The sequence below is a fragment of the Eubalaena glacialis genome, chromosome 4, assembly GCF_028564815.1.
Source record: "Eubalaena glacialis isolate mEubGla1 chromosome 4, mEubGla1.1.hap2.+ XY, whole genome shotgun sequence".
NCBI lineage: Eukaryota > Metazoa > Chordata > Mammalia > Artiodactyla > Balaenidae > Eubalaena > Eubalaena glacialis.
The window spans coordinates 120,479,394-120,505,728 of record NC_083719.1 but is presented as its reverse complement, the minus strand read 5'-3'; the positions used below and the strand labels follow the sequence as shown (position 1 = coordinate 120,505,728).

At 40.8% G+C, this 26,335-nt stretch overlaps 1 protein-coding gene across 6 annotated transcripts in view; it reads right to left on the bottom strand.

The window, feature by feature from the left end:
* Window positions 1–26,335, bottom strand: part of ARHGAP26 (Rho GTPase activating protein 26) — a 496,856-nt gene that overhangs the window by 142,889 nt on the left and 327,632 nt on the right. For all 6 annotated transcript variants that reach the window (XM_061189774.1, XM_061189777.1, XM_061189778.1 and 3 more), the window contains exon 17: window positions 24,677–24,782. In XM_061189774.1, the coding sequence (XP_061045757.1) occupies window positions 24,677–24,782 (106 nt within the window). The remainder of the gene's footprint in view (window positions 1–24,676; window positions 24,783–26,335) is intronic.

The window sequence follows — 26,335 nt, the reverse complement described above, 5'->3', positions numbered from 1 at the left end:
TGGCTTCCTAATGGAATGGAATTCAAACTTCTTCCCATGGCTCCCCAAACCCTACCTGGTCTGGCCCCTGCTTAGCTGTCCAAATTCAGCTTGTGACACACTGACATTATTCCTTGAACAAGCCACATATGTTTCCAGGTCAAGCAGGTTCCTTTCTCAGGGAATTTGCACTTACCATTCCCTCTGCCTTGAAGAATCTCCCTCTAATTCTTCACATGGCTCTGCTCTCCCACTTTATTAAGGTAGTGACTTAAATGTCACACTCTGACCATCTGATCTAACAGTTCCTTGCCCACTCTCATCATTCTAACTGCATTCCCTTCCCTGAGAGCACTTAACACTTTCTAAAATTATCTTTATAATAGATTTAGTCTGTATTTTTATACCATGTTTAAAAAAAAAACCCTCACTGCTGTGTTCACAGGACATAATAGTGAGTAGGTGCACCTAACAGGCACTCCCTTACTGGAATGGCCATCTGAACTCATGATGGAGTAGTTCAAAATGCCCCGTTATATAGAGCTAGGTCCCAATCCTGGGGCTTCACATTAGAACTTCCCCATCCAGATGTCCTGAAGCTGAGTGACAGCTGGCTTGGTCATTCAAAAGGGGAGACGACAGTATGAGGCAATAAGAGCCCAGGTTTTGGGCATCAAGAGAATTCTGCATCTTACCCCCTATCTCTAGATCCTGCCCAGGCCCTGCAAAGCCTGCATCAAACAAGCTTATTTTCCCCAGACAGGTTGCACCATTGGGTCAGTTCCCACAAACACTACCTTGATAAGGCTATAAGGACATAAGTCCAAAAGTAAGACAGGCTCTACCCCAAGGAGCCACCAAAATGATGCAAGGACTTGCTCCAAGGCCCAACCAAGGCACATATGCCTAAAAACACGTTCATTTAATTCAGTCTGACAGTGAGAAGGGTTTGTATGGGGCCCACACTACCAGGCTGGCTGTACTCCGACAGCCCCTGCAGGTGTTTTCAGTTAAATGTGATAATCAAATTAGCTGCACAGCACAGTTAACTCTGAAATGGCAAACGGAGCTTCCTGGGTGATCTCCCCATATGCCTTACTCCCAGGCTAAGTGCAAAGACCGAAGAACAAAGGCTAAAGTGAAGGGCAGCAAGTGGAGGTGCTTACAGGCATGCAGGGTGGAAAGAAAGAGGGGAAAGAGAAGGTGGGAGGTGGGTTTCTGCTCTAGCAGTCCCCAAAGGAGAAGGTGCTTACTTCAGAGTGTCAGGATAATTTTTTTTTTAATTTTACAGGCTCACCCCACCTAACTTGTTTTGTTGTCAACTATATAAATCCTTGTGCCCTCCCACACCTTTACCCCTGCCAAGTTGACTTGGCACTCAGATGTGGCTAAGCTTCTCAGTACTCCCAACAGAACATAAGCTGAAGGAGGGAAAGGTCTTCTGCAGGACTGGTTATGAGAAACCAAAGGAAAAGTTGAAACTGTGATAATTTGGTAAGCCCAGGACCTTTTCCATGACCAATGTTATTCTTGCCCACTTCAGCTGGAAATTGCCTTTGGGGTCCAGATTTGCAGAGCATGGTGAGGAGATAATGTGCGTGACTGGAGGACGGGTTCCTTGAAACAAAAATGTCATGTAAATTTCATTTATTCTATTACCACTGATTCGCTTAAATGGCTCCACCACAACCACCTGTTTCACCAGCCAGCCATGGACAAAGTACTTAAGAAGCCCAAAGAACTCTGATGCTGCAGAAGCCTCTAACGTGGTTTTCTAGTTCCTAAGCAAATCAAACCCACTTGTTCCTATTTCGCCACAGCGGCACCCAGAGCCAGCTTTCAATTATTGATGTTAATAGAAGGGGCGGGGCGGGGGGGGGGGCACAATTTTCAATTATCCACGCTAAGCTGCAACATAAACATTCCTGAAAAGTTCTCTCTAAATTGAAATTCTGTATCTGAAACCCCCCTTTCCCGTTGACTGCTATAAAATTTCAGATGTAATCTGAAATGGCAAACTAATGACACACTGAACCAATGTCTATTCTTTAGCCTTGTTAATCATGGCCCATAGATAAGGGAAATGAGAGGGAGGACTCAGGTCCGGATGCTGACAAAACGCCCAAAATGGGAATTTAAACCCAGACAGGGCCAGGACTAGGTGAGGCAAGAGAGACAGGTGGGGTGCATGATTTTAGGAGGCGATGACCTACGACCAGCGTGAGAGGGAGCACCTCCTTAGCACTTCCTTATTTATTTCTTTTAAAAGGTTAAGATTAAAACTTTATTTTAAAATATTTTCATTTTTTTCCTTCTAACCTTTATTATTTGAAAAATAAAAAAGGTGAAAGTAAAAGTAATACTAATCATCCATAATTTTGCCGCATTTTTGAGAAATATAATCTCCCCCATTGTCACCACCGTGAAAATCTGGTCACCGTTACTAACAATTTGGTGCATGTCCCAGGCCCGTTTCCTTATACACACGCACAAACTCGTTCACATATATTTTTACTTAAAAAAATTGATCATCTTTAGCACTTACTTAAATTTAAAGAGGCTCTCCCTCTCAGGATTGTTAAGGGTCATCGTCTCCTTAAATTGTATATCCCAGGTGTCTCTCTTCCCTCACCCTAGTCCCAACCCTGCTAGATACATTATCTTGGTGTCCTGGCTTACTTTACCTACTGGCAAACATTTTTTATTGCGTCACCATAATGTTATTGGCTGGTTAATGCAGGAACCAAGTTTTTGTTAAGACTTTTCTTTCTCTCTTCATCAACTTCCTTGCTTCCTTCCTTCCACTTCCCGTTCATCCACAGGAAGTAGGAAACAGAGTAGTTATGTGTTGGTTCACTTTAATGGTGGTAGAATAAACAAGGCAGGCAGACATTAATTGGCCTTTAGAGGCTGGCAATCAGGGGCCTAAGGATATTCCTGGCAACTAGGGTTGAGGAAAGAGAGATGTTCTCAGCCTGTACCCCAGAAGATGAGAGCCAGGGACCAACAGCTAGAGCCCCTCTCCCACCACTGAGAAGCCACAGAGCAATGAGTGGTCCTGGCCTTAGACCCCTCTGGGTTGTCCAGATGGCTAAGCAGACCCAAAGTCTGTGCAGTTTGCTGCTACAAATTCCTCACACCAGTTAGAAATTTTGGACTCATCCTCAAAAGAGACTTCCACAAAGAAGTTGGCAGGGCCTTATCATCTTTGCAAGCAGAAAAGACGGCTCCCCACAGCCATGGAGACCTGTTTAAGCCAGGAACCCCTGGAGCCCACTCACCTGCAGTGAGGCCTTTATGACTTGTAGCTTCTTGGTCTCAGGGGTGCTAGGGCTATTTTATGGAGGTTGTGGCACAGGTTAAAAGCCTTCACATTTTAGAATAAACAGGACCTAAGACTATACTTTCAGGGATCATTTCTATAGTTCGTTATTGTAGAATAAACAGGACCTGCCAAGGCTGCAGTGAGGACAATGAGAAGGGCAGGTGCTGGGGTATCTCTATGTCAGATCTCTGGGTGGTTCAACATCAGCTGGTCCATCAGCCTATGAAGAGATTCGCCCCTTTGGTTCTTTTCTCTTCCCTGATACTCTAGGCCTCCATTTCACCACCTCCACTCCAACCTCCATAGCCTAGCTAACTTCTGCTTAAATCTTTAACAGTTCAGGTTAGATGGTAACATACTGGCTCCCACACACTGGACACATTCAAAGAACTGAGAGCACTGCCTGGGACACAAGACATGCCACGTGCAGTATTCTGTATCTATATGAACTGCTCCAAATGAAAACTATGTCAGGCAGATAAACCGATTCAGTCACTGTGGAGAATGATTTGGCAATATCTAAAAAAAGCAAAGCTGCATATATGCCTTCACTTCCAGTGCTAGGTATACATCATGTCAAAACTCACACATGTGCAAAAGGATGTCTGCAAAGATGTTCACTGCAGCACTGCTTACAATGGTAAAAAATGAGAAACAATTCTAAGTGTCTATCAATAGGGGAAAGGGATAAATAAATGTGTCATTTTTACACAGCATTTACAGGATTGAACTAGCATTTATCTCAAAAAGATAAAACTGAGTGAAAAACACATGAAAAATGAGAGTACACTCTGATACCATTTAAGGACAGTATGATACATACACACACACACATACCAGATGGTTATATGTGGACACAAAAAATCAATTTTAAGTATGAAAACAGAGTTCAAAAGGATACACATTAAAATTCATGTTAACTTTCCACTGGAGGGCAAAGGGAATGAAACTGGGGAGGACCCCAAAGAGGATTTCAGTGTTAACACGAGAGAGGGAGAGAGAACAAATAAGAAAAATGTTAACTGTCACATCGATACATATACATGTCTAAATATACACATGAAAAATTACAGCAAAACATACCAAATATATATTCCAAATATATACATTTTGCTCTATTTTTTTTCAAAAAAAAAAAAAAAAGGAAGAGAAGAGGGACAGAGGGCGTGCTTTAGGAAATCAGAAGGATTCCTTCACTTGTCTTACAGAACTTGAAAAAGCTCTTTGTATGTCAAAGGCTGATAGAAGGTGATAGGAAAGAGAGAAGAGTTTTAAAAAATGAAGTTAAGAACAACTTTTATAAATGCATCTTTAATCAATACCATCCTTAGTAGTAGTTCCCAGACTTTAGTGTAGATGGAAATCACTTGGGAGTTTATTAAAAATAGAAGTCCGTAACCTCCCTACCCCAGCCCCCAACATTATGAATCAGGAAATCGTGAATGGAGCCCAGTAATCTCCTTTTCATTAAGAAAAAAATATATATCCTTAGTACCGTAAAGCCTTTTAGTACTGAGAAACATTTAAAAATAAACTTAAAGTAAATGAAAACTGCAAGTTTAATGTAAAAGCCTATTCCCCTTTGCCCATAAGTAGATAGCTAATAGTGGCTCTTAAAAGAAAATTTTATATTTTGATGATGATAACCTAAAGTCATTCTATACAATGTTTACTTACATAGCTCTATAAAATGTTGATCCTGTAACAGGACAATAATTACATTGTACAATGTACAATTGAAATGTTAAAGGCACACTCGTTAAAATTATGAAAACTCTTGTTCTAGGTAACAATTAACTTTAGTGGAACAATTCCAGTGTTTTCATTAAAGAATTTGAAAAAGAATACATACATGTGGGACTTCCCTGGTGGTCCAGTGGCTAAGACTCCTCACTCCCAATGCAGGGGGCCCAGGTTTGATCCCTGGTCAGGGAACTAGATCCTACATGCCAAAACTAAAAGATTCCACATGCTGAAACTAAAGATCCCGCATGCCACAACTAAAGAAAAAAAAAAATTCCCATGTGCTACAACTAAGACCTGGAGCAGCTCCCCCCCAATAAGACACATGTATGTGTATAACTGAATCACTGTGTACACCTGAAACTAACATAACATTGTTAATCAACTATCCTCCAATATAAAATAAAAATTAAAAAAAAAAAAACTAAATAAAAGTCACCAATGTAGAACAACACAGCTTTAAGCTATCAAGACTCTGTTATCTATTACCTACTGATGACCTCCTCTCTTCCTGCTTCCCCAAGCAGAGTCAGGGCACCCCCTCAGGGTTCCCATAGCCCTTACCTCACACCTGGCACTAGTGCACAGATCTATGTTGTAGTTTACCTGTGGTCATATCCATGCTCCCCTCTAGGTTGTGAGTTCCTCCTAACAGGGAAGGCATCATGCTCTCTTTGCTACAGTGTCTAGCATAGTGCCTGGCAAGCTGTAGGCACTCAACAAATAGCTCTTGAATGAGTTAGCACGTCTGAACAGGTCTTAGACTTGAAGACATCCAATGAAAAAGGAGGCTCCAGTGCAGAGTTGGCAGACCTGTTCTCTAAAAAACCAGACGGTAAATATTTCGGGCTTTGAGGGCCATATGGTTTCTCTTGCAACTTCTCAACCAGCCAGTGTAACTCGGAGGCTGCCAGAGATAATACACAAATAAAGAAATGTGCCTCTGTTCCAATACAACTTTGTGAACACTGAAATTTGAATTTCCTATAATTTTCATGTGTCCTGAACTGTTTTTCTTCTTTTGACTATTTCCAACTATTGAAAACTGTACACAACCATTCTGAGCTTGTGGGCTGCACAAAAACCAGCAGCAGGGTTTTCCAACCCCAGCTCTAGCAGATCTGGGCATATAGGTAGGAGGAAGAAGCTCAAGATACCAGATAGGCTGGAACAGACTGAGTCTAAGAAGAGAAGAAAGGGGTCTATGTTGAATGAAAAGCCAGTGGACCCTCACAGTACCTAAAAATGGGACAAAAAGATACAATACAGAAACAAAAAACAATGCAGTTTTTTTGCTGCTGTTCTTTTATTTTAAACCAGTTCTACTATAACAGTCAAGCTCACATTCAATGAACTAATGGCTAAGGAAGTCAGAAAAAAAAAATTGGTATAGTTAAAAGTCATTAGTAAGACTAGTTGGGAAAAAAACAAAAGCTTTTCAGGTTAAAGTTTTACCCCTATCTCAAGCATTGCTAAGATATATTCTCCTTTCTCTCTGATGCCCACTCTCAGGTAGAAATGCAAATGAGCAGGGAAGTGGACAAAAGATGGGGAGCAAAAGCAGACAAAAGGGATTCTGTCTCAGAATGCCCAAGCACTGACTGTCCTGTCCTGTTTTACCAAGTCTTGTGCATAAAATCATAGATGTCTTCAAAGTTAAAAGAGGCTCAGAATCAAAGAATCTGCTCCATTCATTAAAAATAATTATAACTTTGTAAATAGCACACATAGTCATTTTATAAAAATTCAAAAATAAAGAAGGCAAGAGAAGAAAACATAAGCACCTACAGATAACAACAGTTAAGATATTGCTGGCTATCCTTCTAGACTCTGTTTTCCTTAACTGCACTGTGTGTATGTATATCTGTGTGTGTGTGTGTGTGTGTGTGTGTGCTTTTTTTTTAAATGCAAAAATAATCCTCTTTATTTTGTAGATGGAGAAACCTGAGCCCTGGTATACTTGCTCAAGATCATGAATAAAATGAGTTTGTAAAAACTCAAGATCTGTACCTTTTACCTGTTGGGCCAATGCTTTCTCATACCACCTCCTAATAGAAATAAATCATCAGCATCTTGGATAAGTTAGTGCCTTGTTAGCACAGGTGCTCAATAAATTAATACATGGTGGCATGAATGATGCCAACTGGGCTGTCCTGTTTATCTCAGCTAAGCTCTGTCCAAGCCAGCTTCATCACAGAAGCTGCTAATTATCAGTAACACCAGAGAACACAGTTTTTAACATGCTGCCAAATCCCAAAGAGCACAGGGATACAAGGACAGCCTCCTTTAATAGGAACTGACATAGAGCTTAGAATCTTTGCTACTGAAAGTGCTTCACTTTGGAGTATTCTTTTGGTTTTACTTTAAAATGAGGCACAATTCTGGGTCTTTTGTAGGTTAGTTTATCCAGCATTCATTTCTGGATTCTCCCCATGCCGTAAGGGGGGCATTACAAAGAACAGAAAGCCTCATGACGTTTGCATTAGGTTTGTCTTACATTTCAACTGAGTAAGATCAGACTTAACCATGAATAAAACAATTCCTGATAGGTCTATTCATGTCAAGAATCATAACACCTTACATACTCCAGGTCTAGCTGTTCTGCCAGGGTGGCGCATGTACCCTGGGATCCCGCCCCAGTCCATGCCCACTCCAGTGCCAACCAGCCTGCCAAAACCACCCAGCACATGCAGTCTGCAAAGGAAACACTCCTACACAAGGCCATGCCTTTAAGACTGGGAGAGGTAGCTGTTTTGCCTAACTCTTAGAAACAACACAGAAAGAAAAAAAAAAAAAAACTAGAAGCAGAAGGATATGTTCCAAATGAAAGAACAAGATAAAACCCCGGGAGGAAAAAAAAACTTAATTAAATGGAGATAAGTAATTTACCAGATAAAGAGTTCAAAGTAATGGTTATTAAAATGCTCACTGAATGCAGGAGAAGAATGGAAGAATACAGAACTTCAAGAAAGAATTAGAAAATATAAGATAGAACAAATCACAGCTGAAGAATACAATAACTGAAATGAATCAGCAGCAGATTAGATGATACAGAAGAACAGATCAGCAATCTGGAAGACAGAATAGTGAAAATCACCCAAACAGAATGAGAAAAAGAAAAAAGAATTTTGAAAAATGAGGATTGTTTAAGGGACATCAGTGAGAACATCAAGTGTACTAACATTTACGTTATAGGGGTCCCAGAAAGAGAAAAAAGAGAGAAAGAAGCAGAAAACTTATTTCAAGAAATAATGGCTAAAAACTTCCTTAACCTGGGGGAAAGAAATAGGTATCCAGGTCCAGGTCCAGAGAGTCCCAAACAAGATAAACCAAAAAAGATCTACACCAAGACATATCATAATTTAAATGGTAAAAGTTAAAAGCTGAATTTTTAAAAGCAGCAAGAGAAAAACAACTACTCACATACAAGGGAACCCCCCCGCCAATAAGGCTATCAGCTGATTTTATAGCAGAAACTTTACAAGCCAGAAGGGAGTGCTAAAAGGAGAAAATTTACAACCAAGAATACTCTACACAGCAAGGATATCATTCAGAATTAAGGGGAGATAAAGAGTTTCCTAGACAAGCAAAAACTAAAGGAGTTTACCGCTACTAAACTGGTTTCACAAGAAATGTTGAAGGGTCTTCTTTAAGTGGCAAAGAAAAGGTCATAACCAGAAATTTTTTTAAAATGAAAGAAAAAGAATCTCACTGGTAAAGGCAAATATATAGTAAATGCAGTGGATCAGGCACTTAAAAAGCAAGTATGAATGTTAAAAGACAAAAGCAGTAAAGTCAACTGTAAATACGATAAGTAATTGAGGAATACACAAAATTAAAATATGACATAAGGAACAAAACATGGAGAGAGGAGGAAATATTTACTGCTTTTAGAATGTGTTCAAACTTAAGCAACTCTTAGCTTCAAATTAACTGTTACATCTATATAGGTCGATATATATGAACTTCATGGTGACTACAGACCAAAAACCTACAAGAGCTACACAAAAAATAAAGAGAACAGAACCTAAATATAATGCAAAAGAAAATGATCAAACCACAAGGGAAGAGACTAAGAAAAGAAATGAACACAGAAGAACTACAAAAACAACCAGAAAACAATTAACAAACTGGCAATAAGTATATACTTATCAATAATTACTTTAAAAATCAAAGGACTAAATGCTCCAATCAAAAGACATAGGGTGGCTGAATGAAGACCCATCTATATGCTGCCTACAAGAGACTCACTTCAGATCTAAAGACAGACTGAAAGTTAAGGGATGGAAAAACATATTCCATGCAAATGGAAACAAACAGAAAAAGCTGGGGTAGCAATACTCATATCAGACAAAACAGACTTTAAAAGACAGTATACAACAAAAGATAAGGGCATTACATAATGATAAAGGGGTCAACCCAAGAAGATGATATAACATTCATAAATATTTATGCACTCAACATAGGAGCACCTAAATACATAAAGCAAATATTAACAGAAACAGAGGAAGAAACTGACAGTAACACAATAATAGTAGGAGACTTTAACACTCCATTTACATCAGTGGATAGATCATTTAGACAGAAAATCGATAAGGAAACATTGGCTTTGAATGACACATTAATCCAAATTGACTTCACAGATATATACAGAATATTCCACTCCAAAAGAGCAGAATACACATTTTTTTTCAAGTGCACATGGAACATTCTCCAGGATAGATCACATGTTAGGCCACAGAACAAGTCTCAGTAAATTTAAGAAAACTGAAATCATATCAAGCATCTTTTCAACCACAGTGGTATGAAACTAGAAATCCATTTCAAGAAGAAAACTAACACATGGAGACTAAACAACATGCTGCCAGACAACCAATAGGTCAACAAAGAAATCAAAGAGAAAATTAAAAAATACCTGGAGACAAATGAAAATGGAAACAACTTTCCAAAATCTATGGGACAGCAAAAGCAGTTCTAAGAGAGAAGTTCATAGTGATCCAGGCCTACCTCAAGAAACAAGAAAAATCTCAAATAACCTAACTTTACACCTGAAAGAACTATAAAAGAACAAACAAAACCCAAAGTTATCAGAAGGAAGGAAATAATAAAGATGAAAGCAGAAATAAATGAAATAAAAACTAAAAAACCAATAGAAAAGGTCAATAAAAGTAAGAGCTGGTTTTTGAAAAGAGTTTTTTAAAATGACAAACTGTTAGCCAGACTCATGGGGGGTGAGGGGGAGAACCAAATAAATAAAATCAGAAATCAAAGAGAACTTAAAACTGATAACAAAGAATAATAACCTTACTAAAACAACTATATGCCAACAAATCAGACAACTAGAAGAAATAGATAAATTCCTAGAAACATTCTATCTCCCAAGACTGAATCAGGAAGAAACAGAAAATCTGAACAGACCAATCACTAGCAATCAGTCATCAAAAAACACCCACGAAACAAAAGTCCAGGACCAGACAGCTTCACAGGTAAACTCTACCAAACAGACAGCTTCACAGGTAAACTCTACCAAACATTTAGAAGAGTTAATATCTATTCTTCTCAAACTATTCCAAACAATTGATGAGAAAGGAATGCTTCTGAACTCATTCTACAAGGCCAGCATTACCATGATACTAAAACCAGACAAAGACACTACAAAAACGAAGAATTACAGGCCAATATCCCTGATGCACATAGATGTAAAAATCCTCAACAAAATACTAGCAAACTGAATTCAACAATACATTAAAAACATCATACATCATGACCAAGTTGGATTTAACCCAAGCACGCAAGGATGATTTAACAACCACAAATCAATCAACGTGATATATGACATTAACAAGATGAAGGACAAAAATCATATGATCTCAGTAGATTCAGAAAAGGTATTTGACAGAATCCAACATGCGTTTATGATAAAAACTCTCAACAAAGTGGGTATAGAGGGAATGTACCTCAACATAATAAAGGTCATATATGACAAACCCACAGCTAACATCATACTCAACAGTGAAAAGCTGAAAGCTTTTCCTCTAAGATCAGGAATAAGACAAGGATGCCCACTCTTCCCACTTTTAGTCAATGTAGTATTGGAAGTCCTAGCCACAGCAATCAGACAAGAAAAAAAAAAAAAAAAAAGAAGACACCCAAATTAGAAAGGAAGAAGTAAAATAGTCACTGTTTGCAGATGACAAGATACTATACATAAAAAACCCTAGACTCCACCAAAAAACTTTTAGAATTAGTAAATGAATTTAGTAAAGTTGTAGGATACAATATTACAGAAATCTACAGTGTTGCTATATACTAATAATGATCTATCAGAAAGAGAAATTAAGACCTGTACTCTGAAAAGTATAAGACACTGATGAAAGAAATTGAAGATGATGCAAATAAATGGAAAGATATTCCACACTCATGGATTGGAAGAATTAAAATTGTTAAAGTGTCCATACTACCCAAAAAACTTACCTATTCAATCCCTATCAAAATACTCATGGCATTTTTCACAGAACTAGAACATATAAGCCTAAAATTTGTATGGAACCACAAAAGACCCCAAATAGCCAAAGCAATCCTGAGAAAGAAGAAAGCTGGAGGTATTACACTCCCTGATTCCAAACTATACTACAACGCTATAGTAATCAAAACAGTATGGTACTGGAACAAAAGCAGACACATAGCTCAAAGGAACAGAATAGAGAGCCCAGAAATAAACCCATGCTTATACGGTCAATTAATTTACACAAAAGAGGCAAGAATATACAATGGGGGAAAGACAGTCTCTTCATTGAATGTTGCTAGGAAAACTGGACAGCTACATGCAGAAGAATAAAACTAGTCCACTTTCTTAGACCATATACAAAAACAAAACACACAAACAAAAACAAAACAACCTCAAAATGGATTAAAGACTTAAATGTAAGACCTGAAACCATAAAACTCCTAGAAGAAAACATAGGCAGTAAGCTCTTTGACATTGGTCTTAGCAATACTTTTTTAGGTCTGTCTCTTTGGGTAAGGGTAACAAAAACAAAACTAAACAAATGGGACTACATCAAACTAAAAAGCTTTTGCACAGCAAAGAAAACCTTCAACAAAATGAAAAGGCAGCCTACTAAACAGCAGAAGATATTTGCAAACGATATGTCTGACAAGGGATTAATATCCAAAATATATAAATAATTCATACAACTCAATATCGAAAACCAAAAAATCTGATTAAAATATGGGCAGAGGACCTGAATAGACATTTTTCCAAAGAAGACATACAGATAGGCAACAGGCACATGAAAAGATGCTCAACATCACTAATCATCAGGGAAATGCAAATCAAAACCACAATGATACATCACCTCACACCTATGAGAATAGCTATTATCAAAAAGATAAGAAACAAGTGTTGGTGATGATGGAGAGAAAAGGGAATCCTTGTGAACTGTTGTACGGAATGTAAATTGGTACAACCACTACAGAAAATAGTATGAAGGTTCCTCAAAAAACAGGACTACCATATGATCCAGCAATTCTACTTCTGGGTATTTAGCCAAAGACAACAAAAACACTAATTTGAAAAGATATATGCATCTCAATGTTCATTGCAGCGTTATTTACAATAGACAAGATATGGAAATAACCTACGTGCTCAATGATGGATGAATGGATAAAGAAGATATGATACATACACACACACTGGAATTTTTACTCAACCATAAAAAATAATGAAATCTTTCCCATTTGTGACGACATGGATGGACCTAGAGGGTATTACGCTAAGTGAAATACGTCAGACAGAGAAAGACAAATACTCCAATTTTTCCTTGGATTGCCCCTCTCCCATTAGATGTGGTCCTACCAAGAATGTCAGCTGAGTACCCCGCTACCGCCTCGCCACAGAAGTGAGTGCATTATCCAAGGGAGACCATTATGCTCTCTTCATTAGTAACGTTAACCTGTAGTGGAATCATAAGAAGACAAAGGTGTTCAGAGGTGAGACATTCAAAAGGTAGTGCTCCAGGGCCACCCATTAGTTCCCTGGATATTTTCCACCCTTTATTTCATTCATTATTTGACAAATATTTATGGAGAGTGCCTCCTGCTACGTGCAAAGCTTTGCTGCAGGCAGTGTACAGACAGACAAATTTTCATCCTCACAGAGCTTACATTTCAGTGAGAAGAAAACAATAAATACATAAGTCAAGTATACAGTATATTAGATGGTGATACCTGCTATGGAAAAAAATTAAGCAATGCTTGTGGGTAGGGAGCACCAGGGCTGGAGGTTGCAATCCTAGAGCAAGACCTCACTGGGGAGAGAGAGGAGAGAAAGTGGGCAGAGCAGGTCTAAGGATCAAAGGACCGAATAAATCCTGGGACACAGAAAATGAGACTGAAAAGGAGCAGCCAAGGAGGTAGGGGAAAAAAACAGGAGAGTATGATGACCTGGAAACCAAGTGAAAAACGCATTTCAAGGAGGAGAGAGTGCGAAACTGTATTAAATCCTTCAGAACCATCAGGGAAGGGAAGTTGAAACTGACTTAGCAACACCAACAGGAAGCATTTCAGTGGAGCAGTAGGTATAAAAGCCCGAGTGGTGGGACTTCCCTGGTGACGCAGTGGTTAAGGATCCACCTGCCAATGCAGGGGACATGGGTTCGATCCCTGGTCTGGGAAGATCCCACATGCCGTGAAGCAACTGGGCCCATGCGCCACAACTGCTGAGCCTCCGCTCTAGACCCCATGAGCCACAACTACTGAGCCCGTGCACCTGGAGCCCGTGCTTTGTAACAAGAGAAGCCACCACAATGAGAGGCCCATGCACCGGAGCAAAGAACGGCTCCCGCTTGCTGCAACTAGAGAAAGCCCACGCGCAGCAACGAAGACCCAGCGCAGCCAAAAAAAAAGCCCAAATGGTGTAGGTTCAAGAGAGGATTTGGACATGGTGACACAGACAACTATTTAAGACATTCTGCTGAGAAGAGCACAGAGAAAAGGGATGGTATCTAGAAAGGGATGCAAGATCTAGAAAGGTTTTTTGTTTCTTTGTTGTTGTTCTCCATTTGTAAAGGATCACAGAAATTATAAGTGCTGATGAGAAAGATTCTCTGCAGAAACTACAGAAACTGCAGAAACTGCAGAAACTACAAAGTCAATGATGTAAGGAGATAGAGGGGAAAACTATTGGAGCCAAATCCTGCTGGATGCAATCGGGGATCAGCTCTAGTGCCCCAGTGATAGGACTGCCTTTAGGTAGAAGCACTGAGTGTTCTTCTATCACCCATGGAGAGAAGACAGGAACATGGGCGCAGGTGTGGTGGCTTGTGGACGTTCTCCTGCCACATCTATTTTCTCAGTGAAACAGGAAGCAAAATATGAGACAATCATCTAGAAGAGAAGAGCGAATGGTGTAGGGACATGGAGTAGGATGTGAGGCACGTAAGGGCCCTTCAGGTTGCGTTCCAATGTCTGATGGTTCAACTCTGCTTTCAATTACTCCAAGAAGACTGTCAGTAAATTCCCTTCTTTTTTTAAAATTAGCCACAGTTGACGTCTGTTTCTTACAGCCAAAGACCTAATACACCAATTCTTCCTTGGGGCCTTAGGGTTACCCCATTTTCTCACTGAAATCCTGACTTTAATGAAACAGTGATTCTGTTCTATTAAATCCTATGCACCTCCAAGTGAACAGGAAGAGTCTTGCAGTAAACCAACAAGCCAGACGTGTTGGGTTCCTCTACCACCTTGCACAGAACCAAGAAATAATGATTTATACTTACAATACCAAAGTGGAAACACTAAATCAGCATGCTAAACTGTTTAAAGAAAAGCATTATACATGTGAGAAAGCAGAAAAGATAAGATACCAAAATTCAAATCGCCTTAACATTTCTTCAAACCCCCTTTTTGAGTTAAACTGCCAAAGTGTCTACCAAGACAGAATGAAGACAAATACATGTACAACTCTTCTTAGAGCGTAGATTAATCCTTCATTACAGATTTCAGTGACTCAGGGAGGGAGACCCATATGAAGACTATACTAAGGAATAAACCGGAGGCAAAGAGAACCGTTCTCAAACTGGATGAGACTCTTTAATCTGGGAATGGCATCTGAAAGGCAGTCACACTGAGTAAGAAAGAAGACAAGTCAGACTCTTTCACAAAGAGAAACATTTCAAAGATCACAAAGATGAGTGGAAATTTCCAGACCGTGCAGACTAAGATGACTCTTCATGATAAAAACGTGTCGTTCCCCCTCCAGGAAATTAAGAGTTATTAAATTGCAGCAAAGACAGCTGCTTCTGAGATGAAATCAGCCTTGCGACACCAAGAAGCTGGAGGGTGACGGTGAGAAGCTGCTGACCTCCCATGGAAATCAGCACCACACAGCTTGTTTCAAACAGGTGCACCACTCCACAGGGCATGTGACTCATGAAAAGCTCCGAATACTCACAGGGAACTGTAAGGCTTGGTGTAAGGTGTGACCTGAAAGCAGATATCAATGGCTTTCTCCCAGCTGACCCAATGCTGGCTCACCCTTTGCTACGCAGACTGAGATAGATGCTCAGCCCTTTGGCCCAAACACACACAAACTGCCAAGAAAACAAAAGCAAAGCAAAAGTAAACATATGCACACATGCAAATCTCCCAACTGGGTAAGAGCCATGTGTGCTGTTTTCGGCATTCAGCCCTAAGGGTTTTGCTTGCCAAGAACAGAACTGTGAAGAAAGCCCCATCCCTTCAGTAAGAATGCCTTGTTTTGGTTTAATTGTTCAAACAATTTCTCCATCTTCCCACACCTTCAGGTACAGCTCCATGACCCTCCTTCCTCCATTGCCTGATTTCTCTGAAAGCCTACATTATACTACTTGCCAGATGCTCTCCTAGGAGATTTAGGTGGATGAATTAACTTAATCCTCACAATGACTCTAAGAGGGTAGGTGCTATTGTTGTCTTTAGGTTTCCCAGAAAGAAGAGTCTGAGGTGAAGGCTTATATGACACTATTCTATTCTACTAGGGGGTTCTCAGGAGGAATGAGGCAGAGAAGCTAACCCCTACCTGCTTCAAGCACCAATACCTGCTCCATCTCTTGGGACCATCTTCCGAGAGGCTACCTAATGACTGCTATTCAGTATGCCCAGCTCTCACCTCCCATTAGTCAAAGTTTTATTTTTTTAATACTCCTTCGCTTTTTTTAATACTCCTTTGCTTCCAGGTTGTACACATGTGGACGGCACTTTGTGTCATGTCTCCCTTGGGTGGGAGGTAAGAGGCAGGAGGCACATGGTAAGGGCATGAGGCTACAAGCTATCAGGCTGCACCTGCGTGAAATGAGTTGGACGCTACACAGCTGGTCACCACAGTGGTGGCTGAAATACGTACAGGAGAAGCCAAGAGAATCTGATGTGCTAATTTAAATGTTTCTAATACGATTATTATATCTCCTTATTCAGATGAGGAAACTCAGGCATAAAGAACTGAAGTACTTCACACAGGTTTCAGAAGAGGTGAGCAAAACTAGGCAGTCTGGCTCCAGAATGTTCTCTTTATCACTGAACTCTCAAGCACCTACAGATGAACTGCAATTACCCTGAAGTCTGCCAGCTGCCTCACTGCAGCTGCCACATTTGAGCTACAATAGTTGTGAGTTGGTTGGAAAACCAGTCAGTGTAAGAAAATAAATATCACAGATAATGCTCACCATGCAATGCAAAGAGGATATGGCAAGAGAGGGCTTCAGTGCTCAAAACAGTGCAAGTGAATCAGTTAGTCACTGACACTCTACCAAAGAGAGACATTTAATGAAACCACCCCCATGGCCAACACATAAGAAATCTGGCTCATAAGAGTGGAAATAAATGAAAGAGAGACTAAAAAAGACAAAGAGAAAAGATCGATGAAACTAAGAACTGGTTTTTAAAAAGATAAACAGAACAGACAAACCTTTAGCTAGACTCACCAAGAAAAAAAGAGAGAGGACTCAAAATCAGAATAGGAAGAGAGGAAGAGAGGGAGGGAAGGAGGGAGGGAAGGAGGGACGGAAAGAAATTTGGCTCTGATAAGGGTTGGCAAAGAGGAAACAAAGTCGTGTCCATTCTTGTTAATACTCTAACGTCTATAAGACCCTGAATTAAAGGGGGCAGCCACTAAGAGAGGAAAACATAGCATCCTCTCCTTTGCTCCTCCCTGAATTTGAAAGGGAACTCTATAGGTGACTCCATGGGTTCAGAAAAGGAAGTATCAGAGGTGTATCAAAAACCAGGAAAGTCACTGAAAAAATTCACCCAAACAGAAGCAGAACAAATCATAACAAACAAGAGACCCAAATCAAAGGGGCTCTAAGACTGCTGAGTGTTCACAGCTTGAAGCCGAGCATTTCCCCTTTCACGATGGGCATTTCTTGTGATGTGAAAGATTTAGTTCCTTGAATTCAGGAATTTTGTTGTTTTTTTTTTTAAAGCAAAAAATTTAAACTGAACTTGTGTCTTTCCTTCTCCTAACCCTGAAGGCTGGAAGGCCACAAAAGAGAGAAATTCCTGGGTTGAAAGTAAGTGAAAGTCTGGCAAGTAGGCTGAATAAGGGTTGAGCTCTGATTTCTTCTGCATTTCCATTAATTTAAAGTGCTAAGTTGCTTGTTCGCTTTAAAATATGTGCTTGTCCTCTTTGCAGTGTCCCTTTAAATAGATTTTCCTTTGGCTCTGCCAAAAATAGCTAGAGAAGGTCCTTTGAGAATCCCATTCTTAGTCTTAAAAAAATACACTCTTCTCCCTGCCCCATACACATAAACAGGCCTGGAAGCAGTATCTCTCACTTCTTCCAGGGATCTCTGATCTATCAAAAATAATAAATCTTTCAGGAAGAAAACAGAGCTGGTCAGGGAAATAATTCTCCCAGCCCATTTCTGTTTGTTCATTATGTGATCACTAAATATCAAGTCCCTTTTTTGGGATCAGCAGACAGATAGGTCAAGGGCTGAACACCCTAATGTCTACCCCATGGCCAGGCACAATAGGGACCACTAGGAACTAGGCAAACTGAAGAAGGCATGCCCAGGGGGATAGGGTGTGGCCCTCACTTACTTCCAGCCAATTGCTAGCAGGGAGATCTGAATTTTTCCAAGTAAAATGACCCCTGTTAAAAATGTTGGAAACCTGTCCAAATTTTAAAAACAGCAATGTGGGGGACAACAATACCAAATCGAGCACATGTGTGGGCTGCTCTGGCTAGAGGCCCTTGTTTGCAACCTCTAGGTAAGACACAAAGATAAAGGAACACAGACTGCCTGTCCCCCGGGAGCTTATGACCTAGTAGGAGTGAGAAGATACATACCTTGTAAACTGTCCCACAGGTGGAATGTGATACACGTTGAAAGACAGGAATAAGCAAAGGCTATGGGAGTTCAGGAAAGCAAGAGGGCACCTGAGGCAGAAAGGATTCTTGTAGGCAGTGGCATTGGAGCTGAGGCTAAAGAATGAAATAGACTTTGGCAGGCAGAAGGTGGGGAGGGGCCATTCCAAACAGAGGGGGAAAAAAAGAGAGAGAGCGGGGAAGAGGATAGTTGAGAGATGGTTAAGAGATGCTTCATGCTTCTACCCAACAAATACTCATGCGCGTCCACTGTGCACCATGCAGTAGGGATGCAGTGTGATCTTGAGGGACACAGACGAGGCTGCAAAGTCTGAAAGGGCCCAGTCCAGAAAAGGTCCTGTGGAGGCTATATCCAGAGTTTTGTCTTAAGAGCAAGGGGAAAGCTGCCTTTGATGTTTTTTTAAGCAGGGGAATCACAAGTTGGGATTCGCAGTGTTCCAAGTTCCCCAGCTACAGAGCATGCATTCTGCGGCCTGGCAGGGAGCCAGAGCTCCACCAGCTAGAGCAAGCCAGCAAGAGGCCTTTGCAAACAGTCTGGGGAAGAGATGATGACAGCTCGGACTAGGGACGTAGTGATGGACACGGAGGAAAGTGGACAGATTCAAAAGACAGTGAGGGGTTAAAATCACCAGAACTATCGGTTCAGGATAGGAGTCAGTGAGGCAGAAGCCAAATGGACCTGGAGAATGTGGTCAACGTGGCTCTGGGGGGCTGTCAGGCCACAATACCCGTGGCCCGGCAGCCAAGCAATTCTGTGCCAGCAGCCGTGGGTGTCTAGTGGTTACTAGAGAAAAGAAAGGTTCCGAAGCCAGGGTGTATGGCTGAGGGAAGGCTGCCAGAGAAGTTCACCGGAGCTTTCCATCTTAGAAAGACATCATCTCAAAAGTACTGTTTTCTTTTAAATGTGCTTTGTAAAATTCCACGGCTATTTTGTTTGGACTAGTCTTGATGGCAAGGAAATAAGCGCTTCTCGTATGTTCAGCAGCTCTCCAGTAAGCTAAATCTTATCGTCTAGACTTGGGATGGAGGAAGAAGGAATAGTAGAGTATCTATAAGATATATGCTAATGCCAAGTAGTCACTTCCTTTTATTTTGCCCTTTCTTGAGAACTTTAAGGGATGCTAGTTAACTACCAGGGCCCATCCTCCTTGGTGCCAAAGCCTAGCAATGATTTTTTTTTTTTTTTTTTTTAATAACCACAGGCATCTTTACATGAACCCAATTCACTCTGCATCTAGAACATTAAGGAAATGTGAATACATCCTTCCTGACTTGCAGGGATGCCTGGAAGTACTCAAACTCCAGTCACAGGAAGGAGAAAACAGCCAAGCCACTGGATGTTCAACCATGGATAACTTACAGCAATGGAGTCTACATATTATTTTGACAAGGTCTCACTTGTATGCCAAGCATTTGGCCCACAATATTCCTTCCTGATCCTTGCAACCTATAGAATTTTGTCCTTTTGGGAAAGTCACATGTAACAGATTACCCAAATAAACATTAAGCAATTGGGTAATGAAAAGAACAACAGAGAATCAGCAAGTGGCAATGGGACTAAAGTTGATTTTGCCCTCTTCATTTCTCTCTCTCACCCTCCATCCCCACAAATATTGGTATTTCAGGGTATATGTGCCCACATGGCAGGTGTATTCATCTCCCCTCCCAAATTGGCCTTCTTGTCCCACATGTCCTGATTGAGTTAGCACACCATGCAAAGATCATTCAAGAGACTTAATACTCTTTGTTAAATGTTATTTTACCTGGATTACTTGCAGTAGGCACTATGGGTTGCCTACTCAGAGCCCTGCTTTTATATGGGTATCCATGCCTCCCACAAATGACCCAGGTAAATCCTGTTTGGGGTAAAATATCACAGTGGTCCCATTCCCTTTGCTAGTGAATGCTACAAACCAATGAGATGTGATAGGAAGTCTACTGGAGAACTGCTGGGAAAAGTATCATCACATCTCTTAAAAAGAGACTCTGAGAAGAAATACAGTTACCCCTGAACCATACTTCTACACAGTTGCAAATCCTAATATAACTTTATTTTGGCCCTCCATATCCGTGGTTCCGCATCCATGGATTCAATCATATTGCATTATGCATATAAACAGTGCATATTTAGTGAAAAAAAAAATCCATGTATAAGTGGACCCCCACAGTGCAAACCCGTGCTGCTCAGGGATCAACTGTAATACCTTTCTGCCCTGGACAACCGCTCATGTGCAGAGATGCAACACAACATCTTATGATCCTGAAAGGAGCTAGCCAACACAGTGAAGCTGGCTGTGAGCAGGACCGTGGAAATAACACAAGTACTTCATGAGCCAAGAAATTAACCAACCCTCAGGACTGATTTTGTGTAATGACACAACAGATTCCCTTATTGCTTAAGCCACTGTGAATTGGATTTTCTGTTTCTTGCAGCCCGAAGCATCTAAAATGATACAATTCTTCTTTGGAGAAGCAAGAAAAGGGCTCTGGCTTCCTGACAACACCCAGGCAACAAAGGAGTAGTTGCTTCAAAAAAGAAAAGAGACTAAGATTTATTTCTCAGTAAGTGTTTCGGGAAAACCAGCTGTGAAAAGGTATTGTTATTAGCCATTCCGGATGTATGAAGAGCTCTTTGAAATCCTCCCATGCAGCATAAACACTGTAACAAAGTTCCAATGAGCCACTGTGAATGGTATGTGTGGGGATATACAACATACTTGGAGTCATAATAGTATGCAAACATTGGGGAGCTACCATGAAATTAGTCTTCATTACTCATCTACTCTTATTTCCTTCTACAATTATAAGATTGGGAATTTTTTTCTTTTTTTGCCCCCTTTCTATCTGATGAAAACACAGACTCACGTGATTGGAAGGGAAGTCACAAAACCAGGCTCAGAGATGTTGAATGATTTCCACAAGGTCCCAAAGCCAGCTGGGGGCAATTTTCTTTATTATTAAAAATGCTTTGTGTGTGATTTTAAAACAAAGTCATGTGCTGAACACTCAATTTAATGAAAGGCGAATAATTGTAGAGACATGGGAAATCACAACCGATTTTTTTTAGTAATTTAATTATGCAAATAAAATCTCCTTTTTTGAACTCACTGCTTTGAGTTTCTTCTTCCCTATTTCTAACAACCGCCTAAATTCCAATCCATTCCTCTCAATACCATTTCTCCCTCCTAGAAAATCCCTGCATATGGCCCATTCTCTAGGCCAGTGGTTCTCAAAAGACTGTTTGCCTGGGAAGTAAATTAAAAATGCAGAGTCCCAGGCAGAGTCCAATTCAGCAGATCAACGGGGGGGGGGGGGGGGGGGCCAGCAATGTAAATGTCAATGTAAACAAGCACCCCAGGTGAGTGTAACCATCCTTTGAGGCACATGACTCCAGACTGTATACTAGATTCCAGGTTCCAAATAGAAAACATCTAATTTTCATAGTAGATTTAAGCTGGGACAACAAAAATATGTGCAGAGTTGCCTATAATTTTTATGTTCCCTCTGAGGTCTGAAACAAATCCAAGAGCTCTGTGATTTGGATGTATCCTGGTAATCATTTGCGTGGAGGTCTGGAGTTTTTATTCTTTTCCCTCTGAATGCATTTCTACTTGGGATTAAATATAAAATGTCTTAACTCTTCCTCCACAGCTAAAGGAAATCAATTTTGTAAAGTGTTTCAAAAGAGTACTTTAAAAAATACACAAAATATCTTCCCTTTGAACCAGATGCCTGGGATGTACAGGGCAAACACAGTAAGTAATGAGAGAAGTAAACACCAGGTTTTCCAGCAGAACCAACCCTGAAACCAAAACTTAGGAAGGAAGCTGACCATTAAGTAAGTAGACCAGAGGAACAGTAGCTCAGGCATATCCTTGGTTAAGTCTGAACCTGAGAAAACAGGAATGAAACAGACAAACCCCTTGTCCCAAGTTAACTTTCCCTTCCTGTTCGATTTTAAAATAGGACAGTGCTGTAAATGAGAATAGAGAGTTTACGTAGAATCTTAGAACTCCTCTGGTTGCCAAAACATTTTTTCAAACTGAAGTAAATACTCCTTACTGGATTCAGCAGTGCTCATTTATACTCATCTCCTCCAGGACATTTTAAATCTAGAGGCTCCAGAGACCAAGAACACAGCACGCTGGTAACGGGAGTCTGTGTGTTCTACCATCGTGACCAACTCACATTACAGCCATGAGAGCTTGTCTATATGTAGACTTCTTAATGACCACATGAACAAAGAAATGCCATTTAACCTCACAGAACCAAAGAAAATCACTGTTAAGTATCAAAGATAACACACAATGCTCCAGAAATGCTATAAAATAAATAACTCCAGCAACAAAATTGGTTTAAATTCTTTAGAAGGCAAAAAGTCAAGGCCACAGCTTTAACATGCACATGTACTTCTCCTCGGCTTAGGGACAAAGACTGGACTGAATGGGGTTGGGAGAGAAGAGGGTGGAACCAGAGGGAGAAAGTGCAGCATCCACCAGGAGATGAACAGGTTCATTGGCCCAATACCCACCTTAACGGTTTTGGATTTTTTGTTTCTATTTCTTTTTCTTCAAGGATTCCTAACAATCCTCAGGGCATTTTAAAAATGGGAAGATTCAGTTGTGGCTTTACTGGATCACCAATGACTCTTGTTCTCTCTCAGTCCAATTAAGCTCTCATCACACTGCACAGCCTGAACAGCCCGACTGCCTTCAGCTGCTTTCTATCCCTTCTCTAGCTGCTCCCAGAAGGCATGGAGGCCTCCCTAAGACCCAGTGGCCATAAAACAGTCAGGAGCATCGCCACACATGCTTGGCTGGACGATGTACCTGGAACTTCCTCTGTTTTGGTGCAGGCCCTTCAAGTGTGCAACTAAGATCTAAGCCAGCTTTCCCGTTTCACAAATGCCTGACTGGGTTTGTGTGGAATAGGCACCACACCGTCATGTCAGAGCATCTGGAGTTACTTTTTAAAGCCCAGTTCCCATTACTTTAAACACATTCATCAGGATTCTTTGACATTTGTGGGGGAGGTGCATATACTCCTTGAAAACTTGCATGTTCTCAGCTACACTTAATTGTTTCTAAACATGCAGTTCAGAGATGGCATGGCAAGAAAAACTATGTGACCTGGAATGGAGCAACCCTTTACTCAGCCTAACTGCTTCTCACCAGCATGGAAAACTCTTGTTCCTTCATCATTAAGACCTATGGAAATCTTTATGGTAACATCTATACTCTCTCTCCAAAATATCAAATGCTTGGTAGAAACATGAAAACAAATCATCATAATCTCCCTCGGCAGAGTATCAAATTATCCCAAAGACATGACTTAATGCCAGAACAAAGTATGGGTAAGAGCTGAAATTATAACGCGTCAGTTCCACAGCATGTAGAGTTTAACAATTTAGGTTAACTGTTATAGTCTGTCTTTTCTTATGCGCTAGTCTCCAATAAAGAACATCCATCAAAGTTAAGACAAGGTTAGAACATACACACATGCCTGATACAGCAAGGGGTATCAGCAAGGCCAATCCAAAGCAGCTCAGGCAACAGTAAATACACAAAAAATCCAAACCATTCCAAGAGTATAAATATTCCTAGCAGGAAAATCAGGCCCCCACTGATTTTCTTTGATTCTCTCAGAGGGCAAATGGACATTTGCCAATTCCTCTATTCTTTATACTTCTTCAAAGGCTTTAATACACGTAACATTTAAAATCAATGACATTATAGAGAAGGGGGAGCCTACTACCCATATTTGACAGATGAAGAAACTAAGGAATCGAGGGGTCCGTGGCTTGTCCAGGGCTAGTTAAGTGGCTTGTTAAGAACAGAATCAACTCTAGAAGCCAGGCCTCTTTATTCCAAATCCAAGGTCTGTAAACTTGTAACATATTCCTGTTTGCTCTTAATCATCACAAGAACATGTAACTCCTGAAAAATCTGTTTGGTGATCTGGTATCATGGAGGACACACTCCTATTGGCCTTGATCATCACGAGAACACAAACCCCCCTGCAAACTCTGCCTGGTGGCCTGGTGGCATGGGCACCTCCCCAGCCTCCGCTGCAAAGCCCATCTGGCATGTGCTGCTGTTACCCACTGCAGTTAATATTTTCCACATTTCTTTCCTGAGCCTCCAGCATACCAGATGCAACAGTGGGAGAAGGAAACATAAGCAGAACCGAGACCAGCTTTAGTGCTAAGATAAGAACTTTCCAGGGCTGAGAGAAAGGCCAGCAATCAGTCTTAAACCTACTTTGCCAAGTGGTTCATGAGCAGCTGTAACATCTGCCTATTTTTCTCTGGGAGCCGATGAACAAGGCTGTGGATTTCAGAGACCCGCGACTCCTGGTTCTCCAGCTCTGTGAAGGAAGGAGGGAGGCAATACTGGATCACGCCACAGTTAAATCAGTTTACAAGACAAAAATCAGAGGAAACCAAATGTTGGGACAAGAGACTGAGGATTTCTCAGAGGCATAAGATCCTGTTCTGTGTACTTGTGACTAGACCGACTAGATCTAAAAGTGCTTTTAATGCTGCTTTCCGTAACAGAGTTCATTAAGAAAAAATGTCCGTCAACATGACTGATCTCACTTAAAAAACCAGAAATTACCTTCTGAGACCAACAGGCATCAAAAAGTTGAGGTTCTCAGCAAGGGACTTGTAGCAAGTCAGTTAACACTTCTGGGCCTCCATTTTCCCTTCTAGCCAGTGCCTAACACGGTGATAGGTATGTGGCCAGTGCCCAATAAATGTTTGTTAAATAAACATGTGAACGAGCAACTATGAAAAAAAAATGACCGTCAAAAAGTTCACGCCAAAATGATGATGTGATGAAATGGAGCCAGTCAACCGCATACTTGGAGCAGGAACAAACTCGGGAGCAGCTGGCTATACAGAGTGGCAGCTTCGTTTCAAGGAAGGAAGGAACTTTATGCACTCGTCAAGGGATAAACAAATTGTACGTGAACAGCCTTGAAAGAGTCTCAAATATCAAAATAACACCTCGAGACAGCATCAAAGACATCAAGGGAAATGTCCAGTTATTCTCAAGTCATGTGTGACAACCAGCCTGGGAGAAGAAAGGAATGGCAGATAAAATAAGGAAATGTTTCTGCCAACCTATAACCTAAATCATGGACTGTCACGTTCTCTCGGTTGAACTTGGGTACGTGGCTTCATTTCTCTGGGAAATACATTGATGGCACTCATCACACCTATTCATAGGACTGAGGTGAGGTTTAATTAGAGAATGGTTGCTATGGGTTTGGAATTTCTCAGAGAAAGAAATCACATAAACAGCATCTTCACTTCCAGCTTTCTCCCAGGTTTTTCTCCTGCTTTACGGGGACGGCTATGTGTGGATAAGGCCACCAGAACAGAGGTACTCCTAAATTAGGCCAGTAGTAGCTACCAGGGTAAACAAATTCTGACGGCTTAAAGGAAACAAGGAGAGGCACAGGCTATGGACATAATAGCACAGTGGGGATTCATGCCAGACTTAAATCTGATAGAGAATCTTACTGCCCCTTACAGGTGGCCTGCCCCACGTACACAGAGTCCAGTATACTTAGGGTGGCTTGCACCTAAACCCTATGTATTTTAATACCAGTAATATGACGCTCAGGGCTTAGATGATATAGCTGAAAAATGATCAGAAGCTATAAATGCAAGCCATGATGGAAAGAGGACTGGGAAGTTATATAAATGGTGCCAGATTCAGGGAAATACGTCCGATGCTCAATTTAGGTAATGGGCAGAGTCTGATTCATTCCGAAAAATGCTACTCCAGGGCTGGAAAAAACCCAAGGAGTTAGAACTCCAATAATCAAAATTAGAAAGGCAAACTTGCTTTTCTCACCTCTCCATCACCCCCAAACTCACTTCTGAAGTTTCTCCCCTCGACTGTAAATTC